At 50.0% G+C, this 19,177-nt stretch overlaps 1 protein-coding gene across 4 annotated transcripts in view; it reads right to left on the bottom strand.

Moving 5' to 3' along the window:
* Positions 1–6,083: 6,083 nt before the first annotated feature.
* The window catches only part of CTIF (cap binding complex dependent translation initiation factor), a 148,243-nt gene continuing 135,149 nt past the window's right edge, over positions 6,084–19,177 (bottom strand). For all 4 annotated transcript variants that reach the window (XM_062018627.1, XM_062018628.1, XM_062018631.1 and 1 more), the window contains 2 exons: positions 9,018–9,071; positions 6,084–6,600 (listed from right to left, as the gene is read on the bottom strand). In XM_062018627.1, coding sequence (XP_061874611.1) covers positions 6,385–6,600; positions 9,018–9,071 — 270 coding nt within the window. In that variant the 3' untranslated portion in view covers positions 6,084–6,384. The remainder of the gene's footprint in view (positions 6,601–9,017; positions 9,072–19,177) is intronic.

Here is a 19,177-nt window from a genome sequence, read left to right as displayed (position 1 = left end):
CCTCCATCACCAGAGGTTTTATGAGCAGGTTGGACAAACTGCCCCAGGAAGGGTACTGGTGTGGCTGGTCCTGCTTTGGGGCAGGTGGATGGATCAGGTGGTGCTCCACACCGTGAGTAGGTCATGTCATCTACCTTCTGTGGCAGTAAGAAAAGATCAGGTGTGGAGGAGGCCAAGGGGACCCAGCCTGGGTGTGCTGCAGCAGAAATGGGCTTTTGGGGACAAATAAAACACAAAGGGTTATAAAAAGGAAAGTGAGCAGTGTGGTTACATTAAGGACATGGGTCACTACCCACCACTTGACCTTGGCTATGTCTGGTTTACAGTGTGGATGTTGCTTATGATGGCTGAGAGCCTGACTGCAGGCAGAAGAGCAAAAGAAAGGTGACCTATTGGAGTTAAACTCTTCATAAAATGCTTCACATGGACTTTAAGGTTACTGCCTAGCTTCAAGGAGATGCCAGAGACCATCCTGCAAGTCAGAAGCACAAGTCAGGAGGCATTTGGTAAGCCCAAGGCTCTTTCCCTAAGCAGATACAGGGTTATGTGTTGTTATAAAAGCTGAAACCCTCTCTGATTTCACAAGAACGTTTCTTCAAAAGCAGAAATCGTTTCACCTCCATTTTTTGGCCGGAGCCCGATGACACACAAGCACAAACTGCTCACCTCCTGTGACCTGTGTGGCTTCCCAGGCCAACTCATGCATCTCAATTAGCCAAAAATTGATTGGTTTGGGCTACAGAAAGGTTTTCCAGTAGAGATTCCTTTTATAAAAAGGAGGTTGAATGAGGTAAAGGGCAGAAGTGTTTTGCAAGCCCTCGTTGCTGCAGTGTTGGGTGAGATGGATGTGATTAAGAGAGGGGGATGTCCTCCAACAGACCCCCAGTCCAGCCAAGGTAGTACACAAATCAACAGGCAACAACCTTGGGATAGAGGCTGCAGAGGCAGAGCCAGCAGAGGGGCCCAATCCGTCACCCATGGACCCCTGAGCTCTTTGCTCTGCTCCCATGAGCTTCATCCCATGGGCTCCCCAGCTCAAGGGGGACAGGGAACTGCTGGAGAGAGGCCAGTGCAGGGACACCAAGATGATCAGGGGACTGGAGCATCTTCCTTCTGAGGAAAGGCTGCGGGACCTGGGGCTGTTTAGTCTGGAGAGGACTGAGGGGGGATCTCAATAATAGTCACAAATATCTCAATGGTGGGTGTCAGGAGGCTGGGGCAGCACTTTGTTGCATCCAGTGACAGGACAAGGGGTGATGGAAAGAAGCTGGAACACAAAGAGTTCTATTTAAACATAAGGAAGAACTCTTTCAGTGGGGGAGCCCTGGCCCAGGCTGCCCAGGCAGGGTGTGGAGGCTCCTTCCTTGGAGGGCTTCAAACCCACCTGGACACGTTCCTGTGTGACCTGATCTAGGTGGGACCTGCTGTGGTAGGTGGGTTGAACTGGGTGATCTCTAAAAGTCCCTTCCAGCCCCTGCCATTCTGTGATTTTGTGATCCTCACCCCAGTGAGACGTGATGGGAGAGGGACCAACCCCCATGGAAGCAGCAACACTGGGCAGGATACAACCCAGTGCCAGGCTGAGCCATCCCCACAGAGGGAAGGATCAGCCCCTCTGCTACCTTTCCCAGCAGACACAGTTAGGAGTATTTTTTATCCCTCCCCCTGTCTTCCTCTTCTCCCACCCTAAACAAAAGGAAGGTGTCTCCCAGACCAGCACAAGTCACGGCATGTACCCAGAAAGAGATGGGGAAATGTCAAGCTTTAAACATTTATTACTCAGATGATGCATTTTATAGCATACAGTGGGTCTGGATGTTCTATAAACAAAGACTGAATCGCCACAAGGAGTTATTAAGCTCCTTCGTTTTAACAGTCTCTGAAACGCTGAAAACGATGGGTTTTTGTTTTCTCTAGTATGAAGATCTACTCTTTATTCTCCCCAAAACCTTTTTCCTTTATTATTATTCTTCTTTGTGTGTGTGTGTGTGTTTAATCCTGTTGCTTCTTTAAAGCGCTTAGTTTAACAAACACGATTAAATTAAAAATGTCGCTTTTTCAAATGCAAATAAATACATTTAAAATTAAAAAAAAACAAAACAAAGAGGTGGAAAAAAAAAACCAACCCCAAAGACTCGCTAGAGTTAACTCTGTGTTCTGCAGGACACCGCAGCTCCCTTGGCTGTCGGCAGCCGACTTTGCAACCCTTAGTTGTGGTTTCTGCTGAAAACGACGACGACGACGACAACAAAGTAAAATACTGAAAGTATCACCAGGACTGTCCGTCAGCTAACGACACCAAGAAGAGCAGAATTAGTGTAAAGCCATAAGATACCCAGCAGGCAAATTAAAAACCCAAAGAACCGTACTTAAGATTTTGAGAGACTTCCAAGTGAGGCATGTTATAAAAATAAGCACGAAAATAAATCATAAGTTATTCTGACAAGTTTTCCTTCAAAGCCATCAATCACACCAAGAATAGATACTAATTAATCTCCTTCAGGGGAAGAGGGGAATGAAGCAGATCGCTTACTTTTCCTTACCCGCCCCTTCCCCCATTTTTCTTTCACCTCCATGTACGTGAGATTTCTCCCACCAGGGTTGAAATCCCTCATGGGGAAACCAAGCAAATCACCTGGTGGGTAGGGAAAATCTTCAGTTTGGAAGTAATTTGACTGCAAGTGGGGTGATTTAGATGCTGAGGAGTCTGGGAGGGAGAGCAACCAAACCTGCTCTGCATCCGAGGGGGATGTCAGCTTGTGCAGAGCATCGCTCCTCCTCAGCTGCTTCAGCCACTCGCCCAAGGTTTGGCCCCATATGTTTGGCCTGAGGAGGTTATTTTTCCCCATTGCTGATGTGGTTGTAGGAGGAGAATGTGTTAAATGCCATGAGGATACTTATTGAGTGATGAAGATGGAATCTGGCTAGTAATGACCGGGCAGATGTCGCTGGTAGCTTCACACCTTCAGCAACACACGGTTGTAGAATTTACACCCTGTGGCGACTGTTTGTAGAGAAAGCCAAAAATAAAGAGAAGAAAATACCTGATGACATCCCTAAGCGCTCTCACCAAAAGCTTCCCAGCACTGTTCCCCATCCTATAACCTGGTGGGGCCTCTTCTCTCAACACGGTGGCATGGCTAATGATGCCATACGCCCGCTGGCTTCCTGTGGATAGCATTCACAAAGATACCACTGCCAGCATGTCATCTGGGGGGAAAGCCCCACCATTTCTGGTCAACATTTGGATTCTCAAGTATCAACGGAGCGACTGATGTACACAAGTGGTCAACGGCCGGATGACGGTACGTTAAGAGCGGAGACAAATGGCAAGACATCAAAAAACATCGGATTTCACATAAAAGTTCTTCAGTGGGAGAAATCCTGGTGTTGGAGGGGAAAAGTCATGGGCCAAAGCCAGTCAGTGGGGTTGCAGGATTGCACCCCAGTGGGAAAGCTGAATAAACCCCCATGGCTGGTAGGCGTAGGGAAATGCTTAAGCAGAAATACCGCCACATGGCACCTCTGAATGCCTCCTGATGCACTGATGGGTGAAAATCCAAGTTTTTAGAAGAAAAATCCCCAAGTCTCCATTTTTTTTTGTCTTTTTTTTCTTTTTTTGTCTTTTTTTTTGTGATTTTGTTTTGTTTTATGGTTTTTTTTTAGGTTTTTGTTTTGTTTTGTTTTGTTTTCCTTCTTTCACAACATCCCGGGAGCAAATTCTGGAGGCAAGGGAAGGGAGAAGCTGCAGGGGCTGCAGCAGTGGGCTGGGTTGCTGTCAGCAGGATCCCCTGCACCCCAACCCATCAGGCTGTGCCCCTGTTATAGGACTTTTATGTTCTTCCAGGCAAAACTGTTTCTCAGGTCTTCTCCCAGAACACTGTTGCTGTGCCCGGGTGTGCTGTGGTGGGCGTTAAATCCACTTCTCCTCCAGTCCCCAAGAACTGGCAGGGGCTGCCCAGATGGGCTGTGGAGTCTCCTTCTCTGGAGACATTCAAACGCCACCTGGTTGAGTTCCTGTGTGACCTACTCTAGGTGGTCCTGCTCTGGCAGGAAGGTTGGACTGGGTGATTTTTCGAGGTCCCTTCCAACCCTTAACATTCTGTGAAATCAAGGAGCAGGAAAAGCCGAGAGCAATGGGTGCAACCCTGAGCCTTCTAATACTGATGGGCTTTGCTGCCTTAATCAAGTTCATTAACACTATCAGACCTCGTTACTGCTAATGTAGCTGACCCAACTCAAGGTGCCATCACCACGCAGAGCTCCCAGGCTCGAATCCATGAAGCAGAAGGTAGTTTCTCCAGACAAGACCAAAACAGTTTTGCTGCTTGCTGGGGAGGCAGGAAAACTGAAGCTCCTGTTTCCAACTCTCTCCTCTTGCTCCACGTGCAGATTAGAAACTGCATCTGCAGAGAACCATGTGAAAAACACAGCACCAGGACTCTCATCTCCTGCAACCCATTTGCTGATGAAAATTTCATCCCCTAAAAAAGAAATCCTTTGCAGGGAAAGCTTCCCCCCCATCACGGACAGACCACACATTCATAAGGCACCCAAGAACATACTGCACATCCAAAGAGGTTGGGGGTGAAATCTCTACAAGCCACCAGAAATTAGACACTTTGCTCAGAAAAAAAAATAAATAGGTTTGAGCTGCTGAGTTCAGACCCAGAACATCTGGTCTGTGCGTGCTGGCACCGTGGCATCGACTCTCATCACCAGGAAAAGGGAAGGAAATTGACCGATGGGAAGCAAACCAGACAGGCTTCAGGCATCACGCCTTCCTCGGCACAGATGGGATAGGGCAGCTCACATCCCCATTAGGCTTCACCAAAATAAGCACCAAAACCGATTTAGTAGGTAAAAACATCACTAGACAAGCAAATATGGAGACCTCCAAGTCTTGTTGGTGACTCAGGGAGCGATGCAATGGCGTGGTGCACTCCTCCGGGTCAGCTTCCTCACTCTCCATGCGTTTCCTTGCCCAGGTGGCACCTTGGCCTCTCCCTCGGGGTGCCCCAGCCTGGAGTGACCCAGGGACACCTGAGTAAACTCTTCTCGCTTCATACACATCACACCATCCATTGAGGACACGGTGGCACTTACACTGACCTCGGGACAGAGCTGCTCCTGTACACCACACGCCTCGAAACACCAGGCAGCAAATTCAGCTAATTAGAAGTCAGGCTCAAACCCTCTACTTTTGGCTTTTCCTATCTTCAACTCCTTTTTGCCATACACTGCTTGTCTTCTCTCAGATCAGTCTCCAAAGAAGAACATCAAACCTTCATTTCTCCCTCACCCTGTACGTTATCAGGCCCGACTATAACAGGCTTGGACTTAAACGTATAATTACAACCATGACAGTAATTACAACAAAGCACTCCTTCAATGGAAACAAAACAAAACAAAAAATACTACAAAAAGAAAGGTTATAGTGGCTGGTTCAACGGCGACTTGAACAGCAAGAGCCACAGAATCCCCTTTTTCTCAGAGCTCCCAGCTCAGAGGACATGTCTCTCAATCCATCAAGGAGGTTACTGGCAAGACGACGGGTGGCTACGCTACTTCTGCAGTGGCTTTTGGGCTCCTTTCAAATACTCCTCCTGCTTCAGCATCTTCTTCAGGTGAACCCGTTGGGCAGCTCACGGGAAGGCATCGCTCTGCCCGTCTCGGAGCTGCTCCCAACTGTCCGTTCAACGGCACAATGAAGCGAGAAGAAAATGCAGACGCTTGAGGAGGAACAGAAAACGCAGTGCAAATAAGGAAGTCGTCCCGCTCTCCAATCCGCTTCTGAAGGGGTGGCGAGGAGGGGGGTGGGGGAGACACACGGAAAGTCGAAGACAAGAAGGAGAGGAGGGAGGGGAAAACCTAACGCAAGCCGTGCTCAACAAAAGCCACCAATTATGAGCGTCTGGTGTAGTGTGTGTCTGGCTTTGTCCTCCCGAGACATCTGCTGCTTGCTGTCTCCTGCCAGTTGGCCAGGCAAGGCAGGAGGACAGTGTGAAAACAATACTAACCCCACTTGGATTCTTCTTCTATTTCCACCCCCCCACCCCACCCCACACACCCTCCCCCCAAAATTCTCCGTCGCCTTTCGAAAGCCAAACAATAACCCGGCGGGATGCGTTGCTGCTGCTGCTGCTGCTGCTGCTTGAGCAATGAGTTCAGAAAAGAAACCCCTAAAACAAAACCACGATGGGGAAGAGGGGTGGCACTCGGCTGAAAAAGAAACATGCTTCTCCCTGCCCACCCCACAAACGTATTCTCGAGCATGCTGGGGCTTGGTCTGCCGGGGCACTGACATGGGAAAAGCTCTCTGCCGGATCCCGTCAAGGTGCACGTCTTCTTCTCGTCCCTTCCCACCCCGCCTCGCCCTGCCCCTCAAGCCGTCAGTTTCTGGATGGTTTTGTTGTAGTACTGCGTGATGGTGGGTGTCAGGGGGTTCCAGTTGTTGGCGTGCAGCTCGATGACCTCCAGCAGCAGGGACCGCGTCAGCATGGACTCGGAGGGACACAGCATCTTGTCGCGTGCTATCGCCAACAGCTCCGTCATCATCTCAGGCAGCTGCTCCTCCAGCAGCCGGCCGGTGCTCTGCAGCTGTCAGGGAAGAAGGGGGCAACCATGGCATAATGATCCTTATGGTTCCCTTCCAACTTGAGACATTCTATGGTTCTATCATTCTATGACATCTATGATATGAAAGCCTATGACATCCTGGGGGGTACAAGAAGACCATGGGCAGCAGGTCAACGGAGATTCTCCTCTTCCTCTGCCCTGGTGAGGCCCCATCCAGACTTCTGTGTCCAGTTCTGGGCTTGTTAGGTGGAGCAATGCCCTGTGAAACTAGTGCTGCAATAAACTAATGTCAGGTTTCTGAAACACAAAACCTGTGTTGGAGAGTGCTTTGCTGTTACAGATTTCGGTAACAAGTTCAAGAGGGACAGGGAACTGCTGGAGAGAGGCCAGTGCAGGGCCACTAAGATGATCAGGGGACTGGAGCATCTGTCAGAGCAGGAAAGGCTGTGAGACATGGGGCTGTTTAGTCTGGAGAAGAGGAGACAGGGGGGAAATTCATTAATAGTTACAAGTCTCTAAAAGGTGGGTGTTGAGAGGATGCTGCCGGTCCTTGTTCTGTGGTGGCCAGTGACAGGACAAGGGGTAACAGGCACAGGCTGGAGTACAGGCAGTGCCACTGGCACAGGAGGAGAAACTCCTTTGGTGCTGAGCTGAGGGAGCCCTGGCCCAGGCTGCCCAGGGAGGGTGTGGAGGCTCCTTCTTGGGAGGTTTCCAAACACCCCTGGACCCACCTGTGCCCCCTGATTGAGAGGAACCTGCTTGAGCAGGGGCTTGGGCTGGATGAGCTCTGCAGGGCCCTTCCAACCTCCACCATTCAGGGGCTCTGTGAAAACACCTGGCTGGCTTTTTGCAGCCATCCTCCACTCCTCCAGTTCTCCCCTGCTTGGTGCATTGGGCAAAGAGGCAAAGTGAAATGCGTTGTGGCTTTTGAAAACCAACCCCCACTGGCAGAATGCTGCCAGAGCCAAACATGAAGGGTGAGGTTCAAAAGCATCTGCAAAGGGCTGCTGGAGGAGCCAATGGATGAGCTCCCACCGACTTCAAAGGCTGCAACACTGGATTGCTTTGGAAAGAAAAAAAAAAAGAAAAATCCCTCCTGAAAATCATGCTATTGTCAAAACAAAGTGCAGGCTGTGATGTGGGATCCCTGCCTTCTCCCTGGCCCTTCATTTACTTGCTGATTCACAGCCGTCAGTAACTCCCAGTCATTACTCGGAATAAGCCGAGCTCTCCTGTATGCATAACAAATCCTGCCCTGCCAAGATCTGCATTGAGACCTGTCCTGCCACTTCTCTGAGGACAGCCAAGGGGGTTTAAAAACAATTAACTCCTTGGAGCGTCTCCACGGAACAGCATAAGCCCTAAATGGATGCACAGAGGAGAAGGTCCAAAGCTTGGAGTGGACAGCAGTGAGGTCACCACCACACACAGCTCCTCAAAGCCCAGGCCTTAAGAATTCCAACTCCTCGGTTGCCTGTCGCTTTGCTGAATTACAACCACCCAGGCTGCAACTTCAACTGCTCTCTGCAAGGAAAGCATCCACCCCCACAGCCCAATCACTTCTCCAAAGTGAAACCAATGTGACTCTGCTCCATTTGTCCCAGCAGCTCCCTGCAAAGCTGCTGCTGGGCAATCCTCTCTGGGTGAGCCACAGGGAAGCTTTTGCTCTAATACAGGTGGTTTTGTGCTTCAAAAAATAAAGGTAGGGTGAGATTTGAAGGAAATGGAATGATACCATTTTGCGATGGGACCTCAGCTACTGAACTTTTTGCATTCATTTACATGCAACAAAAGTCCAGTGACAGTCTCAAGGGCCATCTGTTACCTCAGAGTGAGGTCTTTTATCTGCTCTGCTTTGGTGAGTCCCTATCTGTAGTGCTGTGTCCACCACAGGAAAGACAGGGACTTTTTGGAGCAGGTTCAGAGGAGGTCACAAAGATTATCTGAGGGCTGGAGCCCCTCTGCTGTGAGGACAGGCTGAGAGAGTTGGAAGTGTTCAGAGACAAGAGAAGGCTCCAGAGAGATCTTATTGCAACATCCCAGTACTTAAAGAGGACTTAGAAGAAAGAGGGGAACAGAGTTTTTAGCAAGGCCTGTAGCAACAGGACAAGGGGAGATGGTTTTAAACTAAAATAGAAGAGATTTAGACTAGGTAGAAGGAATAAATGTTTTATGATGGGGGTGGTGAACAGCAACAGGTTGGATGGGGCTCTGAGCAACCCAGTCTGGTGGAAGGTGTCCCTGCACATGGCAGGGGGGTTGGACTAGGTGGCCTTTAAGGTCCACTCCAAACCACACCACTGTGTGATTTTCTGATTCCACAATGCAAAGAAGAAACATGTCTGTTTGGGCTTGGAAACAACTAATAGCTGCTTGAGACACATGTAGCCAAGGACAGAAGAGACAAATCAATGAGGACCAGGGGTGGACTTTCCTACCTCCATGGAGCAGCAAAGCACAGCGTCTTCCTTCACATCCTGAGACTGCAACAACTGCAAAAGACAGAAGAGAGAGGCGGTGAGAAATGTGTGACCTCCTGCTCCCTTCATACCTCCCGTCTGTCTCTTCATTCAACTCTGCTTCTGCCACAGGTGGAAAGGACACATGATGGGAATGGAGGGAAGAGATTACCAACACCAAAACCTGAAGATAATTAGTGACAAAATGCAGGATAAACACAAGTGGGGCAGAATACAGAGAATTTAGATTAACAGCTCTCAAAATAATTGCTATTTATCTTCCATTGCCTTTTTTAATCCCACGGCAGGCAATGAGAGAATCCCCCTTGTTCCACATAACACATCCATCAGACAACGGCACTCGAGCAGCACAGCCCTGGCAATGGCTGTTTGGAAGAGAAGGGCTCTGCCCAAGAGGCAGCCACCCACTGCTGATCCCCTGTGTCCCTATGGGGACACTTGTAAGAGCCACAAAACTACCTGGTGGGAGTGTTACAACCAACACAGCGCAATTAACACGGCTCCTTCCAGAGTGATCACAGAGCGGTGCAAGTGCAACAGGTTGCAGTGAAACTACAGTGTCCCAGGTGCACCAGCTCTTGCTCTCCATGAACTTCGCTTGTAAGTACAAGCAGCTTTCAAGAGAGACCCACTGCTGTGCATGGCGTGGGGTGGTGAAGGAAGATGCTCATCCCTCTCGGTTGTAGGGAGGGTCATTGGCTCGAGCTGGCAGTGGCAAAGCGTAGCAGCTCAACACATGTGACCCCAAAAACCTTGAAACCACGAGCAAAGACCCTTGGAACAAGATCAAAACCACACATTTTGCTTTGTTTTCGTCTTTCTGACTCTGTCATGCACAAAAAAACCCCGAGCTGTTTCAGGTGTTTTGCTGACAGCACAAGAGAAAGCACAACAGAAAGTTACAGCTGTTTTCCAAGTAGATAAAACAGTGAGATTTTCAACCAACCAACAAAGTGAGCTGAAATGTTATGCAAAACACTGTACCATGAGGCAGCTGATATAATTACAAGTGCTTGGCAACCCTTCAAGCTACAGCCACTTCCACACCATCACTTGGGTTGAACAAAGCCTGCCGGCCCCTGTGTGCAGCAGGCAGTTGAGGGGATCCTCTAAGCACTGAGAAAAAGAGGGAAAAATTGGGGAAAATGGCTTCATTAGCACCTGAAATTCACCAGGGAAAGGCAATCTTTGGGAAGGAGGTTGGGCTAATTAAAACTGCCCCTATAAAGGTTGCATAGTGTAGCTAAATGCGATGCAAAGTCTCACCCTTTAGTTGAAAATCACAATTCTGACTCTCAGTCTCATCATCTCTCCTTCCCACTCTTGTTTTTTTTCCTTTCCCTCACAAATAACTGCCTGTTTGTTTACCAGCTCCACAGGAAAACAGCTAGGGGGGAAAAAAAATCAGAGGTAAGTCAAGGAATGACCATTGCTCTCCAAGTTTTATCTTCACCCTCTTCTGTTTTCAGCAGACAGCAGTCTGTTTGCTTTGCAGACAACGCTTGCAGCCTCTCGATGAGCCTGTGGCCCACTGGTTTTTCTCTCTCATAAGCCAAATGTTCAGCCAGAGTTTTGCAGATATGCAACTGTTCCTCTCCTCTCCTCCCCCCTTCAGTTTATCTTTCTGCTGAGTTGTTTGGAAAATGTTAGTTAAGCCCAAGCTGCATGCTCTGAGATAAGTTCTCACAAACAGTTCACAGATTCTTCACAAAAAAAACCCCACACAACCCCAACCCCATGAGGTTATTTCAAACCCAACAAGGGAAAAAGAAAAAAATCAATTAGGGACAAACATAAACAGGCAGTGGTCCAGAAATTCACTCCTGGGGCATTTAGCTCATGAGCATGGCATGAAGCAGGGCTGCTGATCAAATATATATTCACCTTTCCTGTTTTTGCTCTTCTTTAGCAAAGAACATATAATGTGAAAACTAAACTAAGAGAAGCAGGGTTGGGATTGACTAGGAAGGATGTATGGTGGCCTGGTCCCAGCCCCTCCTCTGCTGTGGTCTCCTCAATGATTCTGATCTCTGCCAGAGATCTGTGGTCAGGGAAGGGCTGCAGCTTCACTTGGGTTTTCCTTGTCTCAGCTTACCACCTGCAGAGTTGGGACATGCTTCCCTACCTCAAAAGGTGGCTGTGAAGATGAATGTCACTGTCAAGTGCTCAGATATTTGGCTAATGAGGAATATTCTTATCTTCCTATGATGAAACAGAGACTCTATCCTACCCCCAGACCTGGGCAGACAACCTTCCACCTTCATGCTGCCCTTCTGGACCTCATCTGAGGTGACATGGCCTGACCATGGAGAATGCATGTGCTCCACCTTGTTCATCAGGGCACCACATGTTTCACCTTGTCCCTGAGACACCGTGTGCTCCTCCTCATCCATCCAACCACCACCTGCTCTGCTGCTCCATCCCGGCACCATGTGCTCTGCTACCCCAGACCTGCTACTTGCTCTGCTCCAAGCCCTAAGCAAGTACCACCTTCTCCACCTTATCCATCCAGGAACCACGTGCTCTACCAAGGCACCAAGAGATACCAGTCCCAAGGACCACAGTTCGACTTCTGCCTGTTGATATGTGGGCTGGGGGGGCCCACAGCTCTCTCACCAAACTGATACATGGACCTGTGCAGCAGAGCAGGGCCCAGCAGGCAGATCTGCTGGTGCTCTGGCAACCAGTGTCCAAATAGCCTGTTTATCTGTCCCTAGCCTGTCATGGGCACTGAACCATGTCTGAGGGCAGAGAGCAAAGAATTGCACCTCAGTTGCACTCTAAGGGCCATGAATGTCCTCACCCACCCAAGACCTCCTGCAAGTATTTCTCATCCCCCCTCATGGCTGTCCCACATGAACACCAGGAACCCCAAAGCTTCAGCAGGAGCACAGCATTTCCCAAAGCTCTTTGGCCTCTGTGTCAGCCCTGATGACACTGCAAGAAAAAAGATGGTGCAAACGCTTGGGAGACCTCCAGGGAAACCACAACGCTGAACTACCGTCTCTGGCATGACCACCAACCTGAACCCAACCAACTGCCTTCACCCTTTGCCATCTAATTCATATTTACTTGAAATATTTTAACATAAACATGCTGTTCCCCTTCAATTAACACTCCCACGTTGCAATTATTATTTATTTAACTGTTTATCACTTCTCCTCCCTGCCATGTGCATCTGCCCAAACCCCACCACGGGCACCGTCTCCACCAGGTTCCCACACGGCTCAAACGGGCCGGTGAACGTGGATGAAGGAGTTGAAGAAGGAGCACAAGGCAGACAACAGGGCAAGTGAGCTGAGACTCACACGCTTCTTGGTTTAACCTGTAATCATCCCCCCGGGGCTGGGGCTGTCTGCGAGAAAAACTTCCCTTTGCTCTCCAGCCGGTTTCCCCCGTATCAGGCGAAGCCGGGCAATGAGAGCAGCAGTTCCTGCTGGAAAGCAGACAAAGAGTCTGCTTGATTTCCTAAGAGAGGAGGCTGCATGCCAGAATCTGCCTGGCCAGTCACATAATACCCAACCTCGGTTGCGAAAGGCTTCTCGCTTTTGTTTCTGGTGCTGGACTAGGAGCTGTGCAGGCTCCTGTGTCCTGCTGAGAGATGGAGCACTGGGCAAGGTCGTCTGTGGAGCCAGTGTGCCCAGGTGGGCTTCAGATGCTCTATACTTTCATAACCAACTCAAAATACATTGTAGGGTCTGCTCCTGGAAGTGCTGCATGTGGTGGGGGAGCTGCAGTGACTTGCAGGGCAGCACTTAAGTGCAAATGGTTTCCACAGAGTGCTACTGGGACCAGTCTCCCCTGGCCTCCATGGCCTTAAAATCTGCTCTTCCCCATGGGGTACTCATGTCATGGCAATTGAGGGGGCAAATGAGCCCCAGACTGCAGCTGTACTTCATCATAGAGAGAACCAGCTTGGTCCTCCTGCACATTGATGGATGCACACGCATGTGGTGTGGAGCACCAGCAGCAAGACAGAGAGCTAAGCTGATGGAATTCACATCCCCACGAATATTTGGGTGCTTTCTGAGATCAGCTGGGCTGCTGAGAAGCTAAAGTGCTTACTTGGTACTCTCAGGGGTGCCGACACCGTGAGCAGACTGGAGAACCTGCCTCACTGTCCCTTAGCACCAAACCACGCAGGTTTGTGTCCTTCAGCAATTCTCCCTGTGAGATAGAATGGGAGCAGCCCAGCACATACATTACCCCTTCCAGTCGCCACAGTATTTCTTCTGCAAGGCACAGCACTAATTACTGTGTGTGACATCACCTGCAGAACGACATCTAAGCAACGCTTGCCACAAACTACCTCTTAGCGTGCAGGGTTTTCTGATGCTTTGGTGATGACTCCAGCGTGAACACACAAAAGCAGCTTGAAAACATCCACCCAGAGCCACAGAGAGGTTGGGATGTCTTTGTGACCCAGTAAAAGCTGGACTGACCACAGACCACGTGCCGCTTGCCCTGGTTTCCTGACGGGCATCTCAGGTTCATCCATCCAGGTGGCAACACGCATGGACATCCAGAGAGCCTCGGGCATGAAGCTCCAGCCTTGCTCTGCGGTCCCTGCCCACAGGTATGCTTTTCATCTAAGGCAGAGCTCATGAGGAGCTGCCTACTGGTATTTTCCCCCCCTTGGGGAGCCTGGACCATGAGCGCAGAGGAACCAATGTGTTGCAAAACAGGTGTAACAGCAACTCACTGGTGTACAATGGAGACACATTCTGATTAGGAAGAAGGAAAAAAACCCACCTACTTGTGCCACTCTGAATCATTGAGTATGTTCACTATGTTCATTGAGCTGAAGCAGAATGAACATACTGTGCTTGAAAGGGAACAGGAGAGATGGTGCCTCCCAGTCCTGTTTTTAACCAGAAGAGCTCTTGGGAAAGGCTACAGTGGACTTTGTCCTCAACAAGATGGATCTGTGACAGCCCTGTCATTGGGATCATCTCAGAGACCTCCTTGTAAGGGGATTCAGAAGGAAGATGGGGACAGAGTCTTTACCAGAGCCTATAGCCATAGGACATGAGGTGATGGTTTAACGCTAAAAGAGGGGAGATTCAGACTAGATGGAAGGAAGAGGCATTTTATGCTGAGAGTGGTGGAACCCTGGAAGCAGTTAGCCAGAGAAGTGGTTGATGCCCCATCCCTGGAAACATTCCAGGTCAGTTTGGAAAGGGCTCTGAGCAACTAGGTCTAGTGGAAGACATCCCTGTTCATGCAAGGGGTTCAGACTAGATGCGCTTCGAAGGCCTCTTCCAACCCAAACCATTCTGTGGTTCTATGGCTCTATGATCATCCCCTACAACCCTGATCACTGTTAAGGTGCAGGGTGTGCTGCCCTGACACAGCTCTGTAGGCAAAGTTGGCACTCTAATGGATCACGGTTGGGGAACTCCTGCCCCAAAACCCTCTTGGGAGCATGAGCTGTTTCTGCTGCACTTCACGGGCTCTCTGCAGAAAGACATCAATAGCAATTTTCTGCTTTTCCAGTGGCCTCTTATCGACCTGCAGTTGCAAGTCTTCAAGCAAGATACCTGAGATAAGATCTATGGGACTGCTCAGCTGCTCTGCATGGGGAGAGTCACGCACTTCTCAGAGCTACAACTGCTACAACTCCACTCTTCTTACTGTCACAAGGCACGGCACAGGGTGGTGAAAACAGCCAAGACCAGGGGAAACGCAAAGTACAAAGGAGGGTGTGTGGGATGAATGATTACAAAACACCCCACCAGCAAGGCCAGTTTCAGGATTGCTATAATCTGCTCCCATTAGAAGAATCAGCTCATTGACTCAGGACATCAGAAAGTCAGCTTGGCTGATCCTGCAACCACCAACAAGCCGTGCCAGTGCCACCCTCTCTAAAGAGGTACCAAGGCCCTCTCTGTGCCTACCCTGGGAGCTGGGAACGTTGGGTGAGGGCTCTCCCCAGGGAAGAAACAAGTGACCACTTGGAAACAGAAGCCCTTTAGAAATCTACAGGCATACATGGCATCTTCTCTGCTCACCCATTTGAGCAGAGGAGGTTGTCCAAACACAATGTTTTGGGAAAAGCTTTCCTTCATGGAGCTGCCTGTGCTGATTTCTGCATGAGGCACAAGCTCTGCTGTGCTCCAAAATGTTACTGGATGGGCTCTGAAAACCCAGCTGAGCTGAGGCAGTCACGTTGGGCTGCATCCACTAGCAATGGTGCTCCTCTCTGCACGGCCTTCTGCTCACCTCTCTCTGGGGACCTGGTGAAGCCTTCAAGCCCACTGCAGATGCACAAGTCGCCACCAGCGTCTTATGGAGTGGTCCCTGATCAGGACGTCCAGGTCTCAGGCAGGATGAGAACAGGTTGACAGCAACTTCATCAGGAAGAGGTCACCAGCATGAGTCATTGTTAGTCCCACAAGCAGCTACCCAGAGGAGGTGGCATAGCAGACAAGGAGCTCTGGTCTGGCGATGCTCATGCTGGCATGGCTGGAGTTGGAGAAGGTACTTTCCCTCATGTATTCTGGACAACTTGAAGTTTATTTGGTGACATCTGCTCCTTTCAGGGGGATGTGCTGCCTTCAGCTGAGAAGACTTCTCCTATTACCCAACCAACCCTCCCTGGGAGGATGCTAAGAAGAGATTAGCTTGTTTATTGCATGGAGTAAACCAAAATGTTGGTTGTCCTCCTTGTCAGGCTTCTGAGGAACTCAGAGATACTTAACAGCAAATTGAATTAAGGCCAGAGGAACAAAACCCTGTACTCAGATGTGGGAAACTCCTCCTACTCCTTTCCACTGTAGGCAAAAAACAATGACCCTCTCTCCCCAGATCTGGAAGGGACTCCTGTGAAGATGGAAACCATTAAGAGCCAATTACTGGAGACAATGATGAAGACAATCTGGTCACTCATCAACCCAAACACTGCACTCCAACAGTAGCCTGGTGGTTACACATTCCCTGGCTGGAGGTGGAACTTCAGGACCTGAAGGTGGGTGAGACAGACGGACAGAGCCACCCAGTCTGCACACACGAGGAGACCGAGCCACCCAGACGGCCAGCTTCATCCTGCCCAGCTGAAGACATAATAACCCTGGGAGAGGAGGATGTGATCTCATCCCAAGGGTCCCGAGGAAACACAAAACATGGAAAGAAACAGCGTCGAGAACATGGCTGTTGACCGGGACGGGCTCCACCTTGGCCCGCCGGACGCGCTCCCGCTTTCCTGGCTCTGCAGAGGGAGGGAGGGAGGGAGGGAGCTGCGGCTGCAGACCCAAAGCCTTGTGTTTACATCCCATTGAAAGGGCTTTTGGGAACTAACAATGCCTGGTATAGAGGGTGAAGGAGAAAAACAAAGCCATCCTGTGAGATGGTATCTAGCTTCATTTCGTTATCTGCCCTAATTGCTTCCTCTGCCTTCTCTATGGGTTCCAGAGAAACAAGGGTGGCATTTCCCCTCCCTTATTTAAAACATGCCCTTATGGTTTTAAAGCTGGGACTAAACGAGTCCTGTCGCTTTCCAAGAATACATGTTCCTGCAAATACAATACTCCACAGAGCTGCTGGGCTCAAAGGCATTGCACAGTCCTTGTCTCGGTCTGCCCTGATCTGCTCCCAAATAACACCTGATCTCCTTCACTTAACTCTGCCCTTTGACCAAAACGATGACAATTACAGTGATTCTTTCCCCCCCCATACAAGTTGCATTCATGGAGGGGGTTTTGCCTAGGCAGCTATGAGGGGTCTGTGTGTGTGGCAGCTTTTTGCAAGGCTATCTATTTATTTCTTGCATGGCACACGCAGAGGCACGGGGACAGACAGCCTTGCCAGGAATGTGGTTCAGATCCCAGACTTTTCTCCCAGCTCTTGCAGGTCTTCAATCTCCCTTTTCTGCATTCCCACTTTGCCACTTGTTTGCTCTCTCAATTTCTCCTTCCTTCCCATGTCCCTGACCCGCATTCTCCTCTTTCTCTGGCACCTTTTCGCTCTTGTTCCTCTTCCATCCCTTCCTCCTACAAACCACTTCCCCGTTTGTCCCAGTCTCACCAGACTGGAGACCAAAACACTGATTTTTGCAGAACCACACTGGGGTAGTAGATGGGGATTTTTACAAGGAAATAAGTCCCTTTCTTTGCAGAGCACTTAATTTCTCTGCTCAGAGAGCTAGGTGGGTGAAAGGATGGTGTGAGGTCAGGATCTGTCCCGCTCAGTGCCTTTGTCTCATTCACTGACTAAGAGAATGATCTTACAAACCTTAGTATCTCATTATATTGTCAAAATCTCTCTTTTTTTGACTCCAAAGGCTGATGCTTTTAAAAAAGTGAGAGTGATTAGAAAAAGCCCACTTCAACAACCCCACGCTAAGATACAATCATCCTTTTGCAAACAGCACCACCCTCCCTGCTCATCCGACTGCAGCCGGGAAGGTTTTCCTCTGTCTTCCTCTGGAGGAGACAGTGAAAAGGCAGTGCCCTCTCGAAGTTCAGATGTTAATTACCGTGCTAGAATATTTTGCTAAATTACACAGCATGGCCCCAGGAGATAACAGGCACTAAGAGAAGGGAGGAGGGGAGTGGATCCCCGTCTACATGCTGCACCGCAGACTCAGACGTGGGGGAAAGGCAATTAGACAGGGAGTATTTATCTTCTCTGCACCACCACCCTGAGGCTTTCAGTTAGCAGCATGTACCAAGGCAGAGAAGTGATGGGACAGTGCCAAGAACTTAAACGATGCTGAAATGAGACTGTGTCTGCCAACCAGACTAGAGGAAGGAGACAACTCCCACAGAGGAGCAACTGTCCTGCCTGCTGCCAGCCTGCTGGGACTGCTCCCCACTGCCTCTGTGGGGCTGGTTCACCCCTCCTGGGTGCCACCCTCAGTCTCCAGGGTTGGTAATAAGATCATAAAAGCATCTATCTTGGATCAGGTGAATGCCCACATTTCCCTATGGGTAGTGATGCTCAGGGCGATAGCCCCAAGGTATTCACCCAGCACCAGTAATACCCTCAAACTGGACATATCTCCTGCAGGAAGGAGTTTTGCTCTTTAATTAGTCTCCCTGTGATGAGCTGCTTCCTGGGGTTTGCTCTGAACCTGCCCTGAAAGCCCTGTCTGCAGCACCCACAGGTGTTGAGAGACGGTGTGGCAGCACCCTGACACCCCTGGAATCCAGTTTGCTTGTATCCAAGCTAGGACATCATGGGTGGATAAGTGGGTGGGTAAAAAAAATCCTCCTGAATGATTGAGTTCAGTGTGTTTTATCTACTAGGTTCCAACCCAACTCTACCTGGAGGCCAGTGATGAAGAGTATTGGGGTGTCTGACCTGGGATCTGCCTTAGTGTCCTTATCCGTGACCTGCAGGAGATGAGGACCATGCTCTTGTGAAGTTTGTAGACCACACATCAAGTTGGGGGGAACACTAATGTGCTTGAGGAGCTGCCATCCTGAGGGACTTCAGTGGCCTGGAGGAAGGAGTCAAGAGGAACCTTGAAAAACAAACCCTGTGCAGGACAAGAGCACTGGGGTAAGGCAGGGGATAGGGTCCTTACAGGGGGTGAGAAGGGGTTGAGCCCTGTGCTGCTTACCCTTGTGGGACCCCAACTGGCCTTGAGGGGACCACAATGACATTCCCATCTGGCATCTTCTCAAGCTTTAGGTGCCCCAAGCCAGTTTTTCCATCTCCTTGCTCCGCTGCCATAGGCAACTGCTCAGGTTACTTGGCCGTAAAGCCAGGTCTGACTCCTGAACGGCATCATAACAATAAACAAATGCATCTACAGCAGCATTTGGCACAATCACCTTGAAGTGGCTCCTCCTGGCACAGGGCTGGCAGGAAGGTGGCAGCTCTCAGGCCCAGAGACACCTCCTGGGCTGGCATCCCACCAACAATCACCGAGGTGCCAAACCTCCCGACACCACTCATCTGGCCTGGCTTCTGTAGAGAACAACCCTGGCTCCAAGCTGGCTAGAATCCTTCCTTCCTTACAGACCTCAGCCATCACCAAGAGCTGGGCCTGGTGCCTCAGGACCCAGTCCTAATGCTTCTCTTCCCCAGAAGCACCAGGGGATGAAGTGGGGAGGGCAGTGAGCTGGGATGGCCCATGCCAACCCCATTGACACACACACAGCTGTGGTCAGCAC

The sequence above is a fragment of the Colius striatus genome, chromosome Z, assembly GCF_028858725.1.
Source record: "Colius striatus isolate bColStr4 chromosome Z, bColStr4.1.hap1, whole genome shotgun sequence".
Lineage (NCBI taxonomy): Eukaryota > Metazoa > Chordata > Aves > Coliiformes > Coliidae > Colius > Colius striatus.
The sequence above is the reverse complement of the archived record's forward strand: the minus strand, read 5'-3'. Positions and strand labels throughout refer to the sequence as shown.